Source organism: Oreochromis aureus, linkage group 5 (assembly GCF_013358895.1).
Source record: "Oreochromis aureus strain Israel breed Guangdong linkage group 5, ZZ_aureus, whole genome shotgun sequence".
NCBI classification, from domain to species: domain Eukaryota; kingdom Metazoa; phylum Chordata; class Actinopteri; order Cichliformes; family Cichlidae; genus Oreochromis; species Oreochromis aureus.
In genome coordinates this window covers 7,724,940-7,746,231 of record NC_052946.1, presented here as the reverse complement: position 1 = coordinate 7,746,231, position 21,292 = coordinate 7,724,940, and the positions used below count along the sequence as shown (strand labels likewise).

General features: G+C 39.6%; 1 protein-coding gene across 3 annotated transcripts in view; it reads left to right on the top strand.

Annotated features, from left to right (window-relative positions):
• cntn4 (contactin 4) overlaps nucleotides 1-21,292 on the top strand; it is a 195,909-nt gene that overhangs the window by 163,929 nt on the left and 10,688 nt on the right. For 2 of the 3 annotated variants that reach the window (XM_031748523.2, XM_039612488.1), the window contains 3 exons: nucleotides 1,456-1,583; nucleotides 17,515-17,690; nucleotides 21,096-21,216. In XM_031748523.2, coding sequence (XP_031604383.1) covers nucleotides 1,456-1,583; nucleotides 17,515-17,690; nucleotides 21,096-21,216 — 425 coding nt within the window. The remainder of the gene's footprint in view (nucleotides 1-1,455; nucleotides 1,584-17,514; nucleotides 17,691-21,095; nucleotides 21,217-21,292) is intronic. The other variant, XM_039612487.1, reaches the window with a different exon arrangement.

Here is a 21,292-nt window from a genome sequence, read left to right as displayed (position 1 = left end):
AGGAGCAGAAGTCTCATTGTAAACATACCACGGCAGACCCGACGATGTTTGCATGAACGCGCTTTTCAGCATCTCTTTATTGAGCACTTTTCACACACGGTTGCTGTACGCATACAGCCGGCTGTAGCTTCGCAGCTCACAGCCCGACACACACCACCACCACCACCAACAACAACAGCAGAGAGAGCACAGACTTTAAGGCAGCGAGGCGTGATTGCGGGTGCCGCTCAGGTGCGTCCGCCTCCCCTGCAGCGGCGCTGCAGACCACGCCCCCGCCGCACGCATTAACCAGGTAAAATACATATTTAGGCAGAATTTTGCAAATTTTTCTATTTTTCATTTTTCAGCAGCATAGTGCTTTTTTACCAATTATTTTTTAAAAGTCAGGTCAATGCTCCAAAAGCCCAAAGGCGATATAAGGGTGGCGGCTCACAACAGTTTTTGTTTGCTACATGGATCATTTTAGTTCAGCTGGGTGTCTTTGCTTTTGTTATATTTCTTTAAGAGTTCAAAATGTGTTGATTACATAAATAAAATGTAATTTTCTCTGTAGCACTTCAAGGATTTCATAAGCAACACATCTTAGTTGTTCACACAAAGGTAAAAAACAATATATACAGTGTTATCTTCATTTTAGATGTCAAAAAGTATTTGCGGCTCCCAGTGTTTTCTTTTGCGTGGAAACCGGGTCCAAATGGCTCTTTAGGTGTAAAAGGTTGCAGACCCCTGGTCTATCAGATACTGTTGCCACTGAAAAGGACACCGATTATAGCAGCTAGCATTTGTTTTGTTTCTTTAATGTAGAGTAAGTGATTATTGCAGATTTAGGTGTTCGTATGGACTAGCAGAGGGTCTTCACCCTCACTGCAGGCCTCTATTTGCTTTGACTCCTTTGACTGTTTTCACAGGTGAACGGGGCAATTTAGCTGCCACACATCATGTTCCCCTCTCACAATCAGGCTGACGCCATTATACAGTTTGCCGAATCAGCAGAGCGTTTCAGATAATTAAAATTCAGTGCACTTTGATGAGGTGGTCCACCCTTGATTTCCCCCCACACTTCGCTTTCAAGGGCACAATTTCCATTTTTCCTCGTTATTTACAAAATGTCAACTTTTGTTAAGGCCTTTTGACCTTTTTTGAAGCACTTGTGGCTGTTGTGTAAAGGGCACGGAGCCACTATTGTCCTAGATATCTCCGAGTCATGTGTTGAATTAATCAGCCCTGAAAATACACTCCTATTTCTCATTGTTGTCATCTGCAAAGAAGCAGAACCTAATTAGAGACATTGAGAAATTTTCTCTTCTGCGTATTCGTCACTTGTCTTTTGTGCTATGTCAGCCATGCCACGTAGTTAAAATTTCACGATGCATGCACAGCAACATTTGTTCCTCTTACAAAAATCTGTTGCTTTGACAGTCACATAAATTATTTCCTTTTTTTTTGTAACCACAGAATCTCCATTCTGGACAACGGTAGTCTGCGGATATGGAATGTGACCAAATCTGATGCAGGCCTCTACACGTGCGTGGCAAGAAACCAGTTTGGTGTGGCAAGCAGCACGGGAAGCATCATAGTTAAAGGTATTTCCTGTTTAGCCTTTACGATTCACCACTTTCGCTTTTGCAGGTTTTCCCATCCCATATTGGTCACCTCTGTAGTTATGGAGAGAAAGGGATTGTTCTCCAATAACACGATGCCAATAATGAGATATGTAGATAGCTGGCTGACATGAGTAGTGTTCCTGTACTCATCTTTGTGGATTATACAAGGCCATTTTGTCAACCTGGAACCTTTGTATTTTGTGCAGTGTTTAGGTTATTTTTTCCACTTGCTTATTTCTTGTTTTTTCAGTTCTTTTATCGTTTTGGTTGATCATGTCTAAACCTCTAAATCACTCAAAACTACCTGGTTAGACTGAGGCCCCAGTCACACAGGCCTAGAGATGGTGGACAACCATTTGGTCATGAGAGGAAAATGATTGCTGGACGTTGCTGGGACTACTGGGAATCAGTCGTTATGCACACGTGGTCAGTGGTCAGTGACTCACCGCTGGCTAGTGAAAAGCGTGTACTCTGTGGTTGTTGAAGGTCGCTTGCTCCTGGTAGCGTTGGTTGCAAAGTTGGTTGCTGCACTGCAAACGTGGAAAGTTGGAAGACTCCAACTTTTCCGCAAACACCAACTATTTCCTAAGCTGCAGGAAACTGTGAAAAATGCAACTTAAGCTGGAAATGCAGATTATTTGCCTTCAAAAGTTGCACCTTGTAAAATGTAAAGGTTGCAGAAGTAAGTCACAACTTACTTTACTTTGAAGGTCTCTGTTTCCAGTTTGCATTGCAGTGAAGTTTCACTACACCTCGGTGATGACAAGTGACAAGTGTTGGCAGACAAGTCTGCATCTTTCATGCAAACTACAGGTGACAGTGGAGTCTCAAGGAGGACTCATTTAACTTTATCTGAGGAACCTAAGTCTACCTTGTTTAGACTGAGTATTGCTCAAATCTTTGGCTATGAAGCTGAATGCTGCTCTTTCACCCGCCTCCAGTGGCTCCCTGCAGCTATCAATATGGGAATGAAATTTGTATGTATCATTGCTGTAAGTTATATCCACCAAATCTAAAAATGTGTAGCTTACACTGAATCAAAGAAAAAGGTTTTAATATGTGCATCAAGCTCCACATCCTGAATCTTGCTCAGTAGTGGAGGTTGTTAAATGGATGCAGACACATAAATGACTAATTTTTGTATAGATATGTATTAGTGCATGATCAGATTTGTTTGCTTTTACCAAAAACGTTACTGTTTTCATAGTATGCCTGATGTGTCGCTCTACTGTTTAGTTTTTTACTTCTGCTAATTTTAAAACTGTTCATCTGCTTTATGTTTTATTTATGATCAAAGTAAGCTACATTTAAGCTGATCATTTTCACAAATACCAGCAATGTTCAAAGTGGTATGGAGAGCTTTAGAACTACTCAGTTATAAAGTAGGCCTATTCAAGCGAATAGACATTTTTTGCTCCCACTTCACCGTCGGAGTGCTGTGTTAGTGACTGAATTAAGTAAACAATAGGCAAACAATTAATTTTAGTTTTATAGCTTGATAAATTAAATAAAAACATAGTATTATTGCAAAGTAGTCACAAAGATTTTAATTATATACTGAATGGAAATGTTGATAAGCTAATTAATACTTAATAGGCTTAATTATAAGGTACAAATATGTTTTGCTACTCTGTACAGAAATTTTTGCCTAAAAAAGCTTACTAATGCTTATTTACCAGGCCTTCGTTACAGTAGGTTTTGCCACTAAAAGCTACTTGAATAGATGAAATTACAGAAAAATTTATTTTTCAGATTTTTACATCCAGATCATCCAGGAATTTGACAGGTGAACTGTTGACTGGATATATTAAACTTGTGACGATAATAGTTACTTAACATTTTCTTGCTCTTTCAATGTACTTCTTATATATCCTGGTGTTTTTAAGAAATTTGCAATATCCTAACTCATACTGAATAAGAGTCCTCCAAAGTCGTCCTAAGAGTAAAGGCGTGGGATGCCTCTGTCGACCCACTCTGTGGACAAACTCAATCTGTCTGCCTCACACATTCTTCAACTGCCCAAATATTATAAACTTTTTGTCTAAGATTTTTCAGACTTTCTGTAGAACAGATTCAGTTTCTGGATTCAGTTCTGGAATAGCTCTATTTGGGGTGAAAGCAGCCAACCTGGAATAATCGAATAACCAACAATCAATCACACATTGGTTTGTTTTGTGTTGTTGCTCGCACAAAGAGTCATTTTGCTGACTGGAAACAAAAGAAACCACTAAACCACCTTGTTGATGAAATATTTATATTTGAAAAAGATCAAATTCACACTGAAAGAAAATGTGAATTTATTTTATGCAATATGACAACCTGTAATTTAATTTCAACTCACGAGAGACTATTTGCAGTAATGCTGATGACATCCCCTTTTTTTCATTTCATTACTGTACCTAAAAATCCCAATGAAGAGAGCTGGAGGGAAAAATTTGTAACAGCACCTCTAAACATTGACCAGTGAGAAGTTGGGAGTGATGGATCAATTTCTATAAGTAGCGCTGTTCACAGGCTTAAAGTCACAAACTGCTGTGCAACAATTAAAACACAATTATTATCAGTCTTGTGTAAAGTAAGGCATGTCAGCAGCTTTGATTAAACAGCATGTATCAGTGCCTCAGGAATGAAACCAGTCTGCTTCATCATGGAGACGAAGCTCAAAGATCAAAAAGCCTGGATGAGAAACACATACAGTGGCTGCAGTGGACAGTAGCCCACACTGCTCCATGTACTCCTGAGTGACAGTGCACGTCTCAACCTATAGTAGCATCTACAGACTACCAACCTACTGCTACTACGCACTGGATACCTGTTTTTTTTTTTCCTTAAAAAAATAGCCACAAGTGTTTAATTTTCATTCATAAAAAATGACCGACACAGAAAAAGGGCGCGTTTTATGAAGCATCCAAGCATCCCCCAATCTCCATCTTCTGATAAGTCCCACAAAAAGCAGGGTTTTCTTCTCCTTTCTCTCTGTGTTGTCATTACTAGACAGAGACACCTCAGCTGCTATGTCTGTTTGCAGAGATGTTGAAATCATTCAGCTCACTGCCTCGCTGTGCCCCCCAGTACCAGCAGAAGGATATACTGCCTGAAAAAAATAGTCTTCGTGTTGTTGGATCATCTGGGTTGGGGATTGCATTTCTGCTCCGGTGCTGTGACTTATTATACTTCATTAAAAATAAATGTGAGCTGGGTATAAAGTGCTGTGCATTCTGCGGCGGCTTTATGCTGTGCACACCACAGCTTTTCTGTCCCATTTCCACAGGGGATAGTGTTCTCACCTCGTCAGGCTCCCGGAGGATTTGCTGACATATTCAATGAACTATACCCTCACTGTGACCCCCTTTTCACAGGGGTTCCTGGGCTCATTTGTGCTATTGTTACATGTTCTGTTTTGACCTTCCTCATTGAGTGGCTTCTTTTACATTTATAGAGTTATTGATTTTCAGTATATTGCCCTCAGGGAGAAAAGTTCACGCCTCATATTTCAAAAGGTTTTCCATATAAAGGTTTTCTATATAGATTTGCATGTACTCTGTAGTGCAGGAATTTTCACACGACACATCCAAATACAGTTCTCGCAGCTACGACTGCATTTCTTCGACTTCACCAGAAGCAGAATATTTCGAGACGTCGAGGTAAACCCCGTGGGTCAGAGCATGCTGCAAATTCGCTCACACCTTTTACTCACCGCCTAAGAGAGAGTACGATTCACTGTAACCTCATATGAACATGCAGAATACATTGATCATTCGTCTGTGCTGTTATAAAATACCCGTGGGGGGGAAAGAACTACACAGGTAAAAAAAAAAGAAAATCTAATAAAATCGTGCCAAAATCCTTCCAATACGCTGTGTAAGAAATACTGCAGCTAAAATCATTTTTCATGAAGTCTCGAAGACAGAGCTGCTTCTTCTTTGTGTGTAGTTTATAGTTTTTGCTCAGAGGTTCAATCCATTAAATTGTCCTTCTTCTACAAGTTAGCAGTCTGTAAAATCCTTTGAAATGCAGTGTCAACAGAACAGTCTGCTACCATATCAGGTTTTTTTTCTCCAATTATCCAAGTAGTTGCCATAGAAACATGGATTAATTGACTTTCTCAGCCCCTGCAGGCTAGTGTTTGATTGAATACTTTAAAAAAAACATTGATTAATGTCAATGAGAATAACAGCGAGAAGAAAATCCTGTTATTGTATCTATATGTTCATTCTCCTTTTTAGCCGAAAACACGTCACATAATGGAATTTTAAATAACTCTGTTGCAGCTCTGTCTTCTGTAAATCACTATCAAGGCATGTTTCCTTTTTCTGTTGAATTATAAAAGACAGATTTCATATATTATGAATGTCTGAAAGTCAGCAACAGTCAAGGATGTGGGGAGAGCTTAGAGTGCACCTTGCCGCTGATTTATGCTGATGCCTCGCTCTGGCTCCCATTGACGACTCTGCCGCTCTACCAAATGCAGTACGCCTTGTTTAATAGAAGTGAGAGAAATTAAAGGATCACGTAACCTCAGAAATTCATTGGTGACACCTGCAGCCGTTACGTGAACTGCAGTTATTATTCTGTTTCTCGGGGTTTGCAATGGCTTTTGCATGACTTATCCTACTCAGGTCTTTATTTGGCTGTATGAGATATCCTGCGTCTGTGCTAGCAGGCATGCCAGCATTAGGTCAAATTTAAAAAGACCAACTGAGATCAATCAAAATTGATCCTAAAAAACCAAACAATACCTCGATTAGGAAATACCCCACCCATACTGACCGCAGTTTTTCACTCATGGTTAAATTTCAATATGGCCAAACAGACTTCCAGACTTTTAAGTTAAAACTGTACCTATGGATAACATAGATATCAGAAAATGGACAAATTACTTAATATCTAACCACAGATGGTTTAAAACATGGTGTATAGCATCCAGGTTGGGAAAATTAAACCAATGGTAAACCAGTGCCTTAAATCTGGATTCTGTGTATACACTGTTAAAAAAAAAAATCCTAAAAAATCAGTAATATTCCGGCAGCTGGGGCGCCAAAATACTACCGTAAAATAACAGAAAATAACTTTCTCATAAAAATAGGGTTATTTCCAGTAATGAAAATAGAGTTTGTTGCGCTAATTTTACATGGGATTCTGCCTTTTCCAAGTGCTTTTAGACATTAAATTAGGAACATTTTAACGTGATTAAACAATGAAATTACCTATAAACAAGGCCAATGAATGTGGCAATATGAATCATAATACGTAAACGTACAGAAATATACAGCTAACAGTTGGTTTAAATAATAATGGATTGCATGCCCTGGGACAGACTGACAGAGGCGAGGCTGCCATGTCGCACCATCGATATGGCAGCCTGGCCATCACCAGTAGGTGAAGAGTCTTGACCCCATGGTCAAGACTCTTGACCATGGGGTCAACGACCGAACGACCGAAAGTGTCCGAGCCGGGGCTCGAACCGGCAACCTTCTGATCACAAGGCAAACTGCCAACTCTTGAGCCACGATCGCCCTAAATAGCAATGATAATAATACTTATGTGATGTAACACAAGCTATAGGAATCATGTTATATACTTTTCCATAGCATTACATTTGAATTCAACAGTTCAATCTTTGATATAACGGACAGATATTTGTGAAATCATGATACATTTGTGAATGTATTTTAACAATCTAAATATGCATATGTACAGACAAATACATTTAAAAAACATGAAAATTATATTTTATTACATTACAGTGATTTAACGTTAATTGACATTTGAAATGTGAAGTCACAGTCTATTTACAACTTTAATGATATTCTAGAAGAACAGAACAAAACTGTAAAATGCACAGTAAAATACTTTTATATTAGGATTTTTTTTTTATAGTGCAGCCATACCCATGACCTTGTGGTTGTTAGTTCACATTCATTGGCCGATGCTTAGCGTCATGTTATTATGTGTCCCAACATCCACTGGCATGTCACATTGTTTTCATGGCCACACCCTCACCCCAGGTGCAGGGGCCTATTTCTGTTCAGGAATGTTGTGAATACTTTGAGATTTATATTAATTGCAATTCCTACCTCTACATTAATTTTTTTAAATATATAATTAGCACAGCGTGGCCTGCAATGTTTTATATGTTTTTTTTAGTTTTTATTCCTATTAATTATATTTTCACTTGTTACCTCTGAATTATTGAATCAGACCTAGATGACATAAAATTTTCAGCAAAATTATAATTCAAATACTCCTTTAATTATTGATTATTCTCATTAATTTTCGATCATTTTATATATTTTTCCATAGTATTACATTTGAATTTAACAGGTCATTCTCTCAAATAACAGACAAATATTTGTGAAATTATGATACATTTCTGAATGTATTTTTACAATCTAAATATGCATATGTACAAAAAAATATATTTAAAAAACAAGTAAATTGTGTTTTACTATATTTACAGTGATGTCATGTTATTTTACATTTGACATGTAAAATCACAGTCTACTTGTGTAAATTTAATGATATTCTAGAAAAACAGTACAAAACTGTAAAATATACAGTAAGATACTTTGACATTACTATTTTTTTGGAACAGTGTAGGACACCAGATCTGTGGTGTACGCCAGCGGTCCCCAACCCCTGGGCCGCAAGAGTTGAGGCTCGGGTGTGAAATTTATGATTTTCAGGATTTTTACTGTTAACTCGGTTTCCCTGGGTCTTTTCCCACCTAGTAGCTGTGTGTCTTATTTTGAAAAAAATATTTATGTGTTACCGTAGCAACCAGAGAGCATTAATTGCCAGAGAGGAGGAGTTACTCTCAATGTTGTTGGCGCATTTCAGGAGGACACTGCTAAAGTTACACAATTACACAGTGAATCTGCGTTTATTTCTATATTTACAAAATACCACAGTTTCTGTCTTGGTCGTATCATTTTATTTTGTTGTATTTATCCGTGACACCTTAAAGGCCAGTGGTGCAAAAAAGGTTGGGGACCGCTGGTCTACAGAACAACAGCTTTACAACTTTATCTGTACAAATACTTTCCTGCTGAGTTTTTTAGGTCATATTAAATGAAGATTTAGTCAGGCCAGATCTGGCTTCAAAGCAGGATTTCAGAAACCAACTGATAATGTGTCGCTACATCCATCTTTTACACTATGTATCTATCATAGCATTTAGCTCGCTAACTTAATCTTGCTTAACTTGTTTGCTAACGCTAAAGCACATTACTGTTGAAAGCCCTATGAGTTTTCAGCTTTTCTTCCTGATGTGGAGTTGCATGGGTAGCTGGTACACTGGTTATACTGGTTAGAGATGGGATGGATTCTATTTCTAAGGTACTATTAGGTAGCGTTTATAACTGTTGATATAGCAAACAGAAAACAGGCCTTTCTTATGGCAATGCCCTCGGGATCAAGCATAACCGTCATATCCTTTGGATTTTTGCAGAAAATATGTCCTCACATAGAAGTTATGCTATAGGCTGTGAAAGCCAATGAGAGAGTTGTGGCATGTTATTTTATTTATTTCATTAAAATTTATTCAGACATTTCCATAAAGTGTTTTTTGGGGGGTTGTTTTTCAAACATTTAATGATGATTAATGTATTTGTCTCTTGCAAATGTTAATTTCTGGGATATTTTAAGTGCAACTTTAAAACCTGATTAAAAAGTACAGCATTGCTGTACCATCACTGCACCAATTCCACTCTCTCTTTCCCATTTATCAGACACTGTGAAATGAAAATGGTAGAGAACACCCCCACCCGCCCCCAGCCAATCAGTGGGAGTAAGAAGGGGGGCAATGGAACCTGCTGCTCTCCCTGTAGGTTCAGGTTGATGGCCTATATGTGGTTTTCCAATCAGGCTGCAAAGAAACAGAGCCATGTCTGTCTTCTCAGCATAAACAGACACCGCTGTTATCCACTCATTATTCTCGTGAAAAGGAATATGGGTTTTATTTGACACCCTCACACTCTCGCTTCCTTTCCATCATAATATGTTAAAGCTGTTTTCTGTGGCTGATGTACAAATGTTCCTGTATATGAACTTGTGCCTTTCTGTCACAATTGATATTGTTTGCAAAATGGGATGGGGTAATTTACATGCACTACTTCATTGAGGATTGGAAACCTGTTTAGCGGGGAGAAATTTGTGTTGCGGGATCAGCCCTTATGGGAGATGACAGTAGTTTATTCAAATTGACTTTGGTGATATGAATACTGAAAAATACCTGTCAAACAGCATTCTGTATCTCCCGCTGTGAATAAGCCACCTAGCACACAGCAGAGGAGCAGTCACAACAGATGAGCCCTGTTAATGTCCCCATTATTCCAACACTGGGGGGATATTAGCAGATTAATTGCACTTGATTATAGACGTGCTCTCGGAATTTTGATTACACTGGAGATGAGCCGTTGCAATTAGGTTTGCCGCCGAGCATTACGGATGGTCAGTGAACTCAAAACTTCAGAGATCCTACAGTGTTCACGTCAGTTTGCCTCTCTCAAGCCTGGAGGCAATTCATCTTTTCGGCGCTGTGACCCACTGTAGCAGCCATTTGTTTTGGAGACATTTCAAAAGTAGACGAGGAATATTCTGTCATTGTGGGCGACGTCTAGAGAGATCTTTTTCGTAGATAGTCTCGGGTCACAGAATGATCTTAGTTTCCCTCTGTCTGCACCACAAGGTGCACATGCGTGGATCTTAAAGACTGAAAGAAAGATGAAACTAAAGATGTTCACTGCAGGATGAATTATCAATTTGGTGATCCTGTAACACAGGGGTGGGCAGCTCCAGGCCTCGAGGGCCGGTGTCCTGCAGGTTTTAGAGCTTACCTGAATCCAATGATTACTTCATTACCAGTGCTCGGGAGAACTTCAAGATATGTTGCGGAGGTAATTTAGCCATTTGAATCAGCTGTGTTGGATCAAGGACACATCTAAAACCTGCAGGACACTGGCACTCGAGGCCTGGAGTTGCATACCCCTGCTGTAAAATTTTGTCCAGCGCCTTAACCAGGACAAAATTCTCACTGTATTCACTCATGAAGAGTCACCTAGAAAATTCACAACATGATTGAAAATAAGCATACTATACTATGAGTATGTTTAGCCATTTTGCACCACTTATCTGGTTCACAGTGCCAGCGATCTGAGCAGAGAAGTCCAAACTTCCCTTACCCTGGCCAGGGGGACACCAAGTTGTTCCCAAGCCAGCTGAGTCCTGGGTCTGGCCTCAGGATCTCCTCCCAGTATAACATGCCTGAAATATCTCACCGAACAGATATCTGAACCACCTCAATTTGGTTCTTTGGATGAATGATGTGGATGAGCGCTCCAAGTAGCTCTCAAATGACCATTCTCCTCACCCTGTCTCTAAGAGAGAACTCAACCACACTTTATAGCTCTTTTACCTAGCTTTTGCATGTTTGCACAATTTCCAACTAGTGCTAAATTGGTATAGTAAATGGATTGGTACAAGCACTTTCATGCAAAAACTTTGATTTTTTTTTTTTCAATCACCCACCTTAATCTGGCTTTCAGTGCACTTGCACTAGCAGAGCAGTCATCATGTTAACATTGTCTGGATGAACATCTAAGCATACTGTGTTAGCTGCTGAAGACTCCACGTGCTGCTCTTGTCACCTTCTAGAGATGCAAGACAGAAGATAACTAATCTGTTTCACTTTACACCCTGGACCTAAATGTGGTTACCAGTTCTCTGCTGAATTTGTACAGTTGCTTTTCCAAGCGAGCCATGTCATCCAAGTTGGATGGCAGCAACGATGTGAAATAAATGCGATGTGTGATTCCTGACAGCCATATAGAAAAATAATGAGCTGCCATCTGTCAGTAATCACCAGCAGGTTGCTACAGATGTGCCACCACACAGCATACAGTACCGAGAGGATCTTGTATCTATCTGTTGAGCAATGTAGACAAGGTTTTCCTCGCCATTCAAGTTTGTCCTTGAGGAACCTTTGATAGGTCCTTCAGAAAATAAGTGGAGCACAAAAAAACTGCATCGGAGGATTTTCTGATGTGCTGATGAAAGCATTCTTCGTGTTTTGTTGATTTGAAAAGGAAGAGGAGGTAAAATTGCGAGTGAAATGATTGCTTTTTAAAACGGTAACCACATTTTTTTGTTCTTAAACGACCTGAGAGGAAACTCTGAGGATTCGCCAAGGTGATGCATGATGCTACGCTGATTCACTTTGAAAAACCTTAGCCTGACATGCTTCGTCACAGTTTAGATCCTTTGTGAAGATGTCTTTTCTTACCTGCCAGTGAAAGAAACATTTCCTTTTCAGGTTTGTGTTTGTCTTGAACCCTGACGAGTCCGCATCTTCTGCGTGGGTCTCAGTTTAAAGATTATTATAAATTTGTTTTCCAAATACCCCAAATCATGCGGCCTTTGTCTCGTCCCTGTGCTCCACTATTCAAGCTCACATTGCTCACCTTGTGAGGAAACTTACTGAGTATATATATATATATGGATGTGCACTGAGGGAGAATGCACACTTCGCATTACGGCTTTAGATCATTAAAGACAGAGGATTCTCCACAGCAGGAGGGGAAATATGTGGGCATTATTCATAATGTTGGAAGGAAGACTGGTGAAACTGGCCTTGTGAGACATGTCAGTGTGCCTCAGAAAGGAGCTCAGAGTCATTTGGTAACTGTAAGCTAGCTCTGTTTTCTGGTCAACCATATGTTATTGTTATACAGCTTCTCTGAGTGTTCCCACTGTGAGCCAGTGGTGTGTATATCATTTGTTTGGCTTCATTAGGTGTCTGTGGGTCCTAGGCTTCTTTCAGCTGCTTTGCCTTAAAATAGAATGCCATGCTGATTGCTGTTGGTGTTTTTATTTTGCAAATCAGCTCCAAAATTGCATCTGATATTTTCTTCTCTGTTTCTTTCATCATTACCATCTGTTGTGAATCTTGTGCCCTTTATATACACAGAAATTCACATTAACTACTTATATTTAGATTCCAGCCAGAAACTCATAGACATTTAGAAATAAAGACGTAGTTGCTGCTGGTGGCGATTTATCAAAAAACAATGTAGGTAGTCAGCAACCTTGCTTTGATAGAGGAAGAAAAGCAGAATACAAGCGGTTTGCAACCAGCTGACTCGAGTCTCCTATTCAGAGAGACATGTCGCAGAGTAGTTTGACTCATTGACGCAGACTAACTCAGACGGGTTAACAATCTGTCTGCATTTATAAATTAGACAGCAGTTATTTGCAGACCTCTCTGAGAGTGCAATCTATCCCCAATCACCTTGCAATGTTAATATATTTTTTCTTATCTAGCACTTTTCTAAAGTGCCACAAGCACTTTCTATGTAAGCGCTTTCTATCTAACATTCACCCTCCAGTGAATGCATCAGAGAGCAACTTGGGGTTAGTATCTCGCCCGAGGATATTTACCACGAACCACCAGCCTTCCACCTGAGCTACAGCCAGGTGGAAGAGCAGAGGTTTAGAGTGTTGTATAACCAACTGGTCACCACAATTACTTGCAATTAGTCTCTGACAACAAGAAAATTTAATACAACCACTAATTTGTTTTTCTTAGTCGCAAGCAGTTTTTTTGAAAGCTCTGGTGTAAGTGAGGCATTAAAAAAAACACACAATTAGATCATGTTTTACTCGTTAATTAGTTCCATTCTATGACCAAAACATTGAATTTCTCATTGTGGTATCATTCCAGATCAAGTCATGAATGCAAACAATGGAGGATGTTCTTTTAGAAAAACATGTTATCAGATTTGACACCCAAGTCGTTTTAAGTTGATTCAATATACGAATTATATACTAAGTAACAATATAGTATTAAATACACAAATTTGTCTGGCAAGAATTACCAAAAATTCCAACACACAATAGCAGCTATTTTTTGGACATGGATATTTAAGGCTCTTTACCTCCTGCACAGGTAATTCAGCAGTGAGCAAGACATGTGTTTAATTTTTAAAACAGATTTTTGGAGGAAAGCATGAATCATAGTGTTGACTTGGAGGTTTCAGAAGCCCGTGGTGCTATTTTTAATAGTTTAAACAAAGTGTTTGTAAAGTGTTGTAAAAACAACAAAAAAGAACTTACATAGTAGTACAAGTTTAAAAAGTATGAGTTTGTCAAACCTGATTGCATTTAGTAAAGTCGGGTTGCTCATGTCTAAATGCTTTGAATTATTTGAATTATTAACTGTGCAACAGCTCAAATTACATGTATCACATGTAAAATATGTTCAGATGTTTGAATGTAAGTTTTACATTGGTATGACATGTTTATTACATAAGACATGGTTTGCATGGTAATATGTAGTTAAACAATGATGTAGATAACTGACTGAGCCAAAGTGGAACTGTGCAGGATACTTTCTGTCAGAGCGATAAGCGAGCAGCATGGTGGGGAGAGAGTGCAGTGGTTTTAATAGGCTTGGTTAAGTGGTGAGATAATGTTGACGGACAGATGGTTGAGCTGTGTTAGAAAACCTGTTATCATACGTCAGTATCTTAGCTGCTCCTTGGATGAGCTAGGTCAGCTGAGCACTGATCAGGTGTTGTAGTACATCTGCTCATTTGACCCTGTTTGATTACACTGGTTAACAATGTTTCAGACATCCTCAGCTTCATCAAATAATATGTGCTATTTCTGTTTGATTTTGATGTGTTGAATCCAGATGTGACAATTAAAATAGCTGATTAACATTTCCAAGACGGTTCATTTGTTTATATTTTACTGCTACTGTACATTGATTTGAAGAGTTTGAATCATAAATTGTAAGTTTACTTTATGGTCACTTCACACTATAATATTTCACATTTAATATTGTGTAAGAATTAAAAAAATCAGAAAAAAGGTCTATATAGCCAAGACTTGAATGAAACAAAATTTTACAACTAATAGCAGATTCATTTCACCTCAAACACCAAAAAACTGTTATGAACTTATTTAGAAATCAGTCTGTCAGGTTAGGTCGACGCAACCTTGACAATAGAGAAGGATCCGTTTGGTCACATATCCAGAATATTACAGCATGTAGATATATTGGTTTGGTTACATAGCTGCGTCATGGCCTCCACTGGTCCCAGTTCTATGATTAACAACAATTTTAACAGCTTATTGTGAAAGAAGAAGAAGAATTACAGATTTTCTGCTCCAACAAAGGTCATGTCGAGCGTCTGAGTACAATGGACACTTGACGCAACCATGAAGATAAGATTTGGAATGTGACATTTCATCTACTTGAGACATTTCTATGAATCTAACCTGATGAAAAGCAGATTAATAGTTTAGATAGTGACCATCTAATAATTTTTTTAGTTTCCCCCATTCTGGCCATTTTCGCCAAACGTTATAGGTTAAAATGTATTTAAGTGATTTCTGGCTTCAATTAAAATTTTGGGTCTTAGATCTGACCAAGTAGATTATCATGAAAACTAGAATCAATCAGCAATTTTAAGCATCAATTTCAGTTTCAGTGATCAATGGAACTTTTACAGTCGTGCACTGCTACCAGGGCAATTGGACATCTGAGACGTTCAAAAACAGAGACAAGAAACCTTTTCAGAGACGGCCCCTCATCTTTGGAACAACCTGCTTTTTCACATAACAGCTGTCCGGTCACTCAGTCATTTAAAAACACTGTTAAAAATCGACTCTTCTCACTGACTTTCAGGTCTAGCTCAGCAGGTTATCCTGGCTTTTTATCATGCGAGCAGTCTTATTCAGTTCTATTACTGTTTTATGTGATTACATTTTTACTGAATTTGTTATTTTACTGATTGTTAAGTATGAGTTTGTTTGCATAGCCTGTACAGCAGATTGTTTTTAATCATAACTTGACTTGAGATCTACAGTACTTGAGAAACATTGCTGTAAGCGAGTCCTATCAGACTCTGCTTGATTATTTATACAGAGTATACAAAACAAGTGAAGGAGGACCTTCACCCGTCGGATTTTTCTCCCACAATCACTGTTAGAACACCGTCATAGCGTCAGTATTTAATGGCTTGCTTTCATAAGCTCACTCTAATTTACATTTTTGATTAAACTGAGGCCGTGGGTTTCTTCAGCCGAGGATGGGCGACAGAGTTAGACGTGGTCTCTTGTCCACAGAGCCCGAGGTTTTTCTTCTTACTGATGCTGACTGTTCCTTAAGGTGGATATTTCAAATGATGGCCTGGGGCCTGAAAAAGTTTATGATACTGACTGTGGGAGGAAGTACTTTTGAAATTATCTGCACCTTAAGAACAAAGGAAGATGCTTTCCCAGGTCCCGCCCAGCCTGTCTCAGCACACGGGCACGCTCTCTGTCTTGTCTCGGACTGACCCTGCTAAGTGAGCGTTACTGTCCTCCCCGTTTACTGTGGCAGTAGGTAACAAGGCATTATACAAGATAGAAATCAATCAAATTATGCTCAAGAGTCCAGTGTGTGGTTGTGTAACCAACCTTGGTTGTCCGTATAATCTGTCACAAATCATGACAGAGGAGGGTAATAAGGCAGCATACCCCCCCCCCATCATTGTCACTGTGAAACCCCCGGAGGCAGTAAGAGACCAGGCAGCACACAACCACACGGCACAAGGAGAGGAGATGACGATAGAACACACCAGTCCTGCTGTAGAAATAAGGAAGACAAAAATTGTTTATTCTGTGTTACAGGTAGCACGAACAGAGTCAGTTCTCTTGACTGTGGATCTCTGTGGGTATTTCCTCTGTAGATCCTTCCCAAGCCGCTTTCCCCCACCACCCATTTCCTTCTTTCTCCTCACATCATTTGGAGTAACCATCTCTCCAAGAACACCACTGCAGAACACACCTGACACTTTTTTTCAGAGAGAAATGTGTTTCTTAAGCTTTATATTTTTTTTTAGCTTTTCTGTTCCTTCCTGCACTTGTTCTACAAGGTGTAGCCAGCCTGCAGAAGCAGACCGAGCAGACACAGAGACTTGAATACCTCCTGTGTGTTATTATGGGGTTTTTTTCTTTACTGCACCGCCATCGTTCACCATTTAGCCCCAGCAATAGAGGACTGGGCTTCTCAGACACACTTTCATTGTGTATATGACAAACCCAGCAGCTGATAGCATTCTGGCCTGAAATCAGAAAACGACTAGATAAATCACATTGGGAGCATGCGGTAGCATCTGTGTGTGTGTGTGTGTGTGTGTGTGAGAGAGAGAGAGAAGGGGAGCCAATACAATGAAGGTATCGAATTCATTGTGGATGAAGACTGCACTGCCGGCACTTTCTACATGAATCTATGCCTGTCCAGGGATCATTTGCCATGGTTAATTTAGTCCATGTGCTCAGAGTGGCTATTTCAACCAAGTAATCACAGCACCCCCAAGAGGGAGACAGGTGCTGCACACTCTGAGTATAAAGCCTCCCCCTCCCTCACGTCCTTCCACCTTCCCCCTCCATCGCTAACATACGAGTGCAGATAAGTGACGCTCGTCTTATTCCCATGTGCAGCCACTGTAATGCACTGCAGGAGAGAAAAGAGAGCACTGACGACTGGAAGAAGTCCTGTTTGCTGTTTTCCTAGCAGTTCGATTTGGGAATTGCAGCCCGATCGAGGGGAGTTCCAGTGTGCAGGCTGAGCTGACAGTGACACATGGAGGCTTCGCGGGCTGCAGGAGAGACACGTCTCCTCCGAGTCCCCACAGAGACAAGCTCAGGCCGAAACTAATACCAGTTATTGTAGCTGTGCGCCCTAGTTTGCTATGTGCTCCGTCCCGTATATCCTTCTATTAACTGAGTCTGACATATCCATAAGGATGATGGAAGGGCTCGGCTTTTTGCAAAGCCATTTCCTGTGCTGAATTATAATGCCTGGAAAGAGTAGAGGCATGCTTGATCAGACGTGCGTGAATATGAATGTGTGTTTTTTCAGAGCCTACCGTCATCACCACGCTGGCCTCCACGCTGGACGTCACCGTTGGGGAGAGCGTGGTCCTGCCCTGCCAAGTGAGCCACGACCCTTCTCTGGAACTCAAGTTCACCTGGTTCTTCAACGAGCAGCTCATCCACTTCGGGAGCCACGGTGGATTCTTTGAAAAAGTGGGAGGTGTAAGTCAATATTCCATCATTCATGGTTTCTGACAGCCCGCGAGACTAACAGGCCTCTGGTTTTAAAACAAGCTGTCATGTTTGTGAGAGGTGTGCAGACAGGATGCCTTCATGCATCAGTCCGGGAAGCCTTTTTGCTATGATCGCTTATATAGTATTTGGACATTTTATCCCCAAGAAAAGAAAATATGCCTAAAAACAACAAAACTTGAAATGGGGGTACATTAAATGTGCATTTCTATCCCAATAGCTATTATCAAAAACATTTACCCCCTAGAATTAAATAAGGCAGTAACTATGTGTATGTGTTTGAGGATTTTAGCCACACTTTATTTTCTTTTTAAAGTATATTTTTCAGCCAAATGAAAAAAGAAATCTCTAATTCTATCTAATTTCTTATCTGCTTGAGCAGTAAGGACAAATTACCAGGCTAACACATAAAGACAGACAATCAAACATGCTCACATCCATACCTACGCCCAATTTAGAGTCACAGATTAACCTAAAATGTATCTCTTTCGACAGACACAGGGAGAACATGAAAAGAAGGCTTCCCGGCTCTGTGGTTTGAACCTTCCCTTGGTTTTGTTCTCCCTGTGCTGGTGACTTTGGTTTTCTGCTTCATCTGTTACAGATGGGAGACAGATAAAGCCTTGAGTGGCCAGTGAGGCTAGAAAAGTGCTATACAATACCACTGACAAGTGTATGATTTAATAATAATGTTATATAAGATTCCCTCATTATGGTACCAAACTGTCGGTAGCAAAACGGCAAAGGTGCAACATGGTGCTTTCAGAGACTTTCAGAGTGCATCGCCTAGCAACATGGCTGAAACATGGTTTATAACTCTAATATATATATACTCATTTCTGCTTTTTGTTACAATTTGAGTGCAAATATGTTGTGTCTCCTGCTGTTTTTCCATCAAAAGATATTATTCTAGATACTATATATAAAACACAGTATTACATAACAGCAGTTTCACTCATAACTACCTGTTTCAAAACACAGTTTAATTTTTCCTTATCCATCAGGGGGATGATAATTAGTGATCATTTGTGTAGATTTTCGTTATTTTCCTGTTTTTTAAGATATTCTTACATTTTGAACACCTGAGACTCACATTAAAGTAAACACAACTAGAGACAGACCGCGGATTTTTCAGACCGAACCAGTTTTCAATATTTGATGACTGAAAAATCCAACATATCATCTGATTGTTTTTTTTTCTTTTAGATGCTAAACATGAACAGATTTCTCGTTCATTTGATATGTGTAGCTATTTATGAGTCCTTGCTAAGATAATACGACAATGCAGTTTAAAAATAATCTTGTTTTGTGGTCACATGTTTGTGGCATTTCAACTTGGTGCCAAGTGTTGGCCAAAGTATACAGCATCAATGCTCCTAAAATGGTTGAAGGGTGTTTCTCCCAAGTCTGCTACTGTAAAGTTTAAATACCAATAAATTGGCAAATAGCTAATATTGGCCTCTAAAAACACCAACAGTGTAGGCTTTATCCCTGGAGCACAAGCTGAAGTTATCCCCCATCCCCCAATCACGATATGATGGCAATAACTGCAGCGTAAATGGCCAGATATTGACGTTTCCACATGCAGTCAGACCCCCTAATTTTAGTTTTATATTTGTATTAATACAACAAAAAATTAAATGAAAATAGAGTACCAGATAGATGTCAGTTAATTACATCTATCAGCAATATAAACACAGAAGACTAAAGGTTCATCCACACAGGAAGTGATTCATGCAGCACTTTGTAGCTGATAGTTGCTTCCTAGCAGACATCCTGCTAGCAACCAACTATCTTTGTAACTGTTGAATGTATTGTCTGTCAACAGCACCTTTCACTCTCATTGGTAGTCGAGTTGGACAAAGTTTTGTGTTCCCAGCAGTTATTTCACTCAGTGTAGCTTTAAGACTCTGTATGTCATCAGCTTTCTGTTATATCTGGTTGCCAAGTAGCTTCCTGTGTGGACAGTTGCTAAAAAATTGCTCTTTTGGTGAGACAACAAACTAATCTAACAACAAGTGAGAACAGAAATAGAACTTGTCCACAAATAGTTCCGGGTGACATCCAAACTGGAGTGTTCAGCTGTGTTTGTGCCCACCTCGCCAAAACACTGTTGTATGTAACTTCAGGAATGCTAATATTTGTTAATGTGCTAGCATGCTAACGGCCAATGCCATGGCTTAGCTGTAGGGTTTGTCCCACGAGAGAGCATCATTTCAAATTCTGTTTATTGTCACACTCCAGCTTTGACAGCATATATTCCACATAAGCTGAGGCGCATAATGAATAATTAAAACTCAAACCTTGTTGAGCTTCGTGGAAGAATCCTCATTTTATTAGCACCACTGCTACATAAAAGACATTGATTTATTGCCCAACCCCCTTCAGAGATTTCATTGTATAAAAGGTCCAGATGTGACTCTGAAGATTAATTGGTACATCAATATTATACTTATTCTCTTAGCAGGGTCATAATAAATTCAGCCGCAGTGCAGAGGGAATGTTTGTATCAAGTGTATTATTTATGGGCAAAAAAAAATTGCTGCCTGTGGTTTATTTTAAAAAGAAATTTACATACATGTAACCAGTCTCAGTGAGCTCCTGTATACTTTATAAAGTCCGCAGCTTATACCTCAGCATGCCATGCACTGTTTTGAGTTGGAGGGGTTTCTTCTCTTTTAGCTAAAAAATCCAAGACTCCTTTAAAAACTGCAGGCAATACAGAGGAAAAAAATCCAATGCAGAGGTGTTTTTTTTCTTTCTGTTTCCTTTATGATTTAGGTGTTCCTATGATCGTGATTTACAGTCTCCCCTCCTTAATAAATTGCTGTTCATCTACACTTATATTGATTAAGCTACCAGCCACTCCATAGAATTCTTACTGCCACTGTGCCACATATTTCCGCCATGTCCAATTTATCACAGAACCTGCTCAGCTCTGCTCGGGTAAAATGATAATGTAGGAGAGGGAATTGCAATTAGAGATGGAATGAAAGGCCCTCTTAAAGAACTAACTATTAGACTAGCCATTAGGCTGCGCTGTATAACTGAAGCGGCTCCATACTGCAATTCAAAGCAAGCCATTAGAGCAAGTACATTTCTGTAATCACAGGGATAAAACAAATGCACGGTGCGCACATGGTATAGAGAGGTATTTCTTTGTGCTTCTTTAGAATAAAGATGGAAAGTGGGAGTGTGGAAATATGAATTCCTTTTTGAAGATATGAGAACAAGCTTTCTGTTTGGCTTCCTTTGTTCCCGCGTGGCTGCAGAAAAAGTGAGTGTTGAATTGGAATCACAATAGCAGGTTGCTTACGGAACTCCTGTGCTTGTGTGTGTGTTTGTGCGGATGATTGTGCATGCATTGAATGACAGCAGCATTCGGCGGGAGACATTATGATTCGGAACGTCCAGCTGAGGCATGCCGGGAAGTACACGTGCGCCGTGCAGACCAAGGTGGACAGCATTTCCGTGGCTGTTGACTTGGTCGTCAGAGGTGAGTCACCATAATAACTGTGATTTAAATAATTCACAATCTACCTGAAGAAGACTGGGCTTTGTCAGTGATGCAT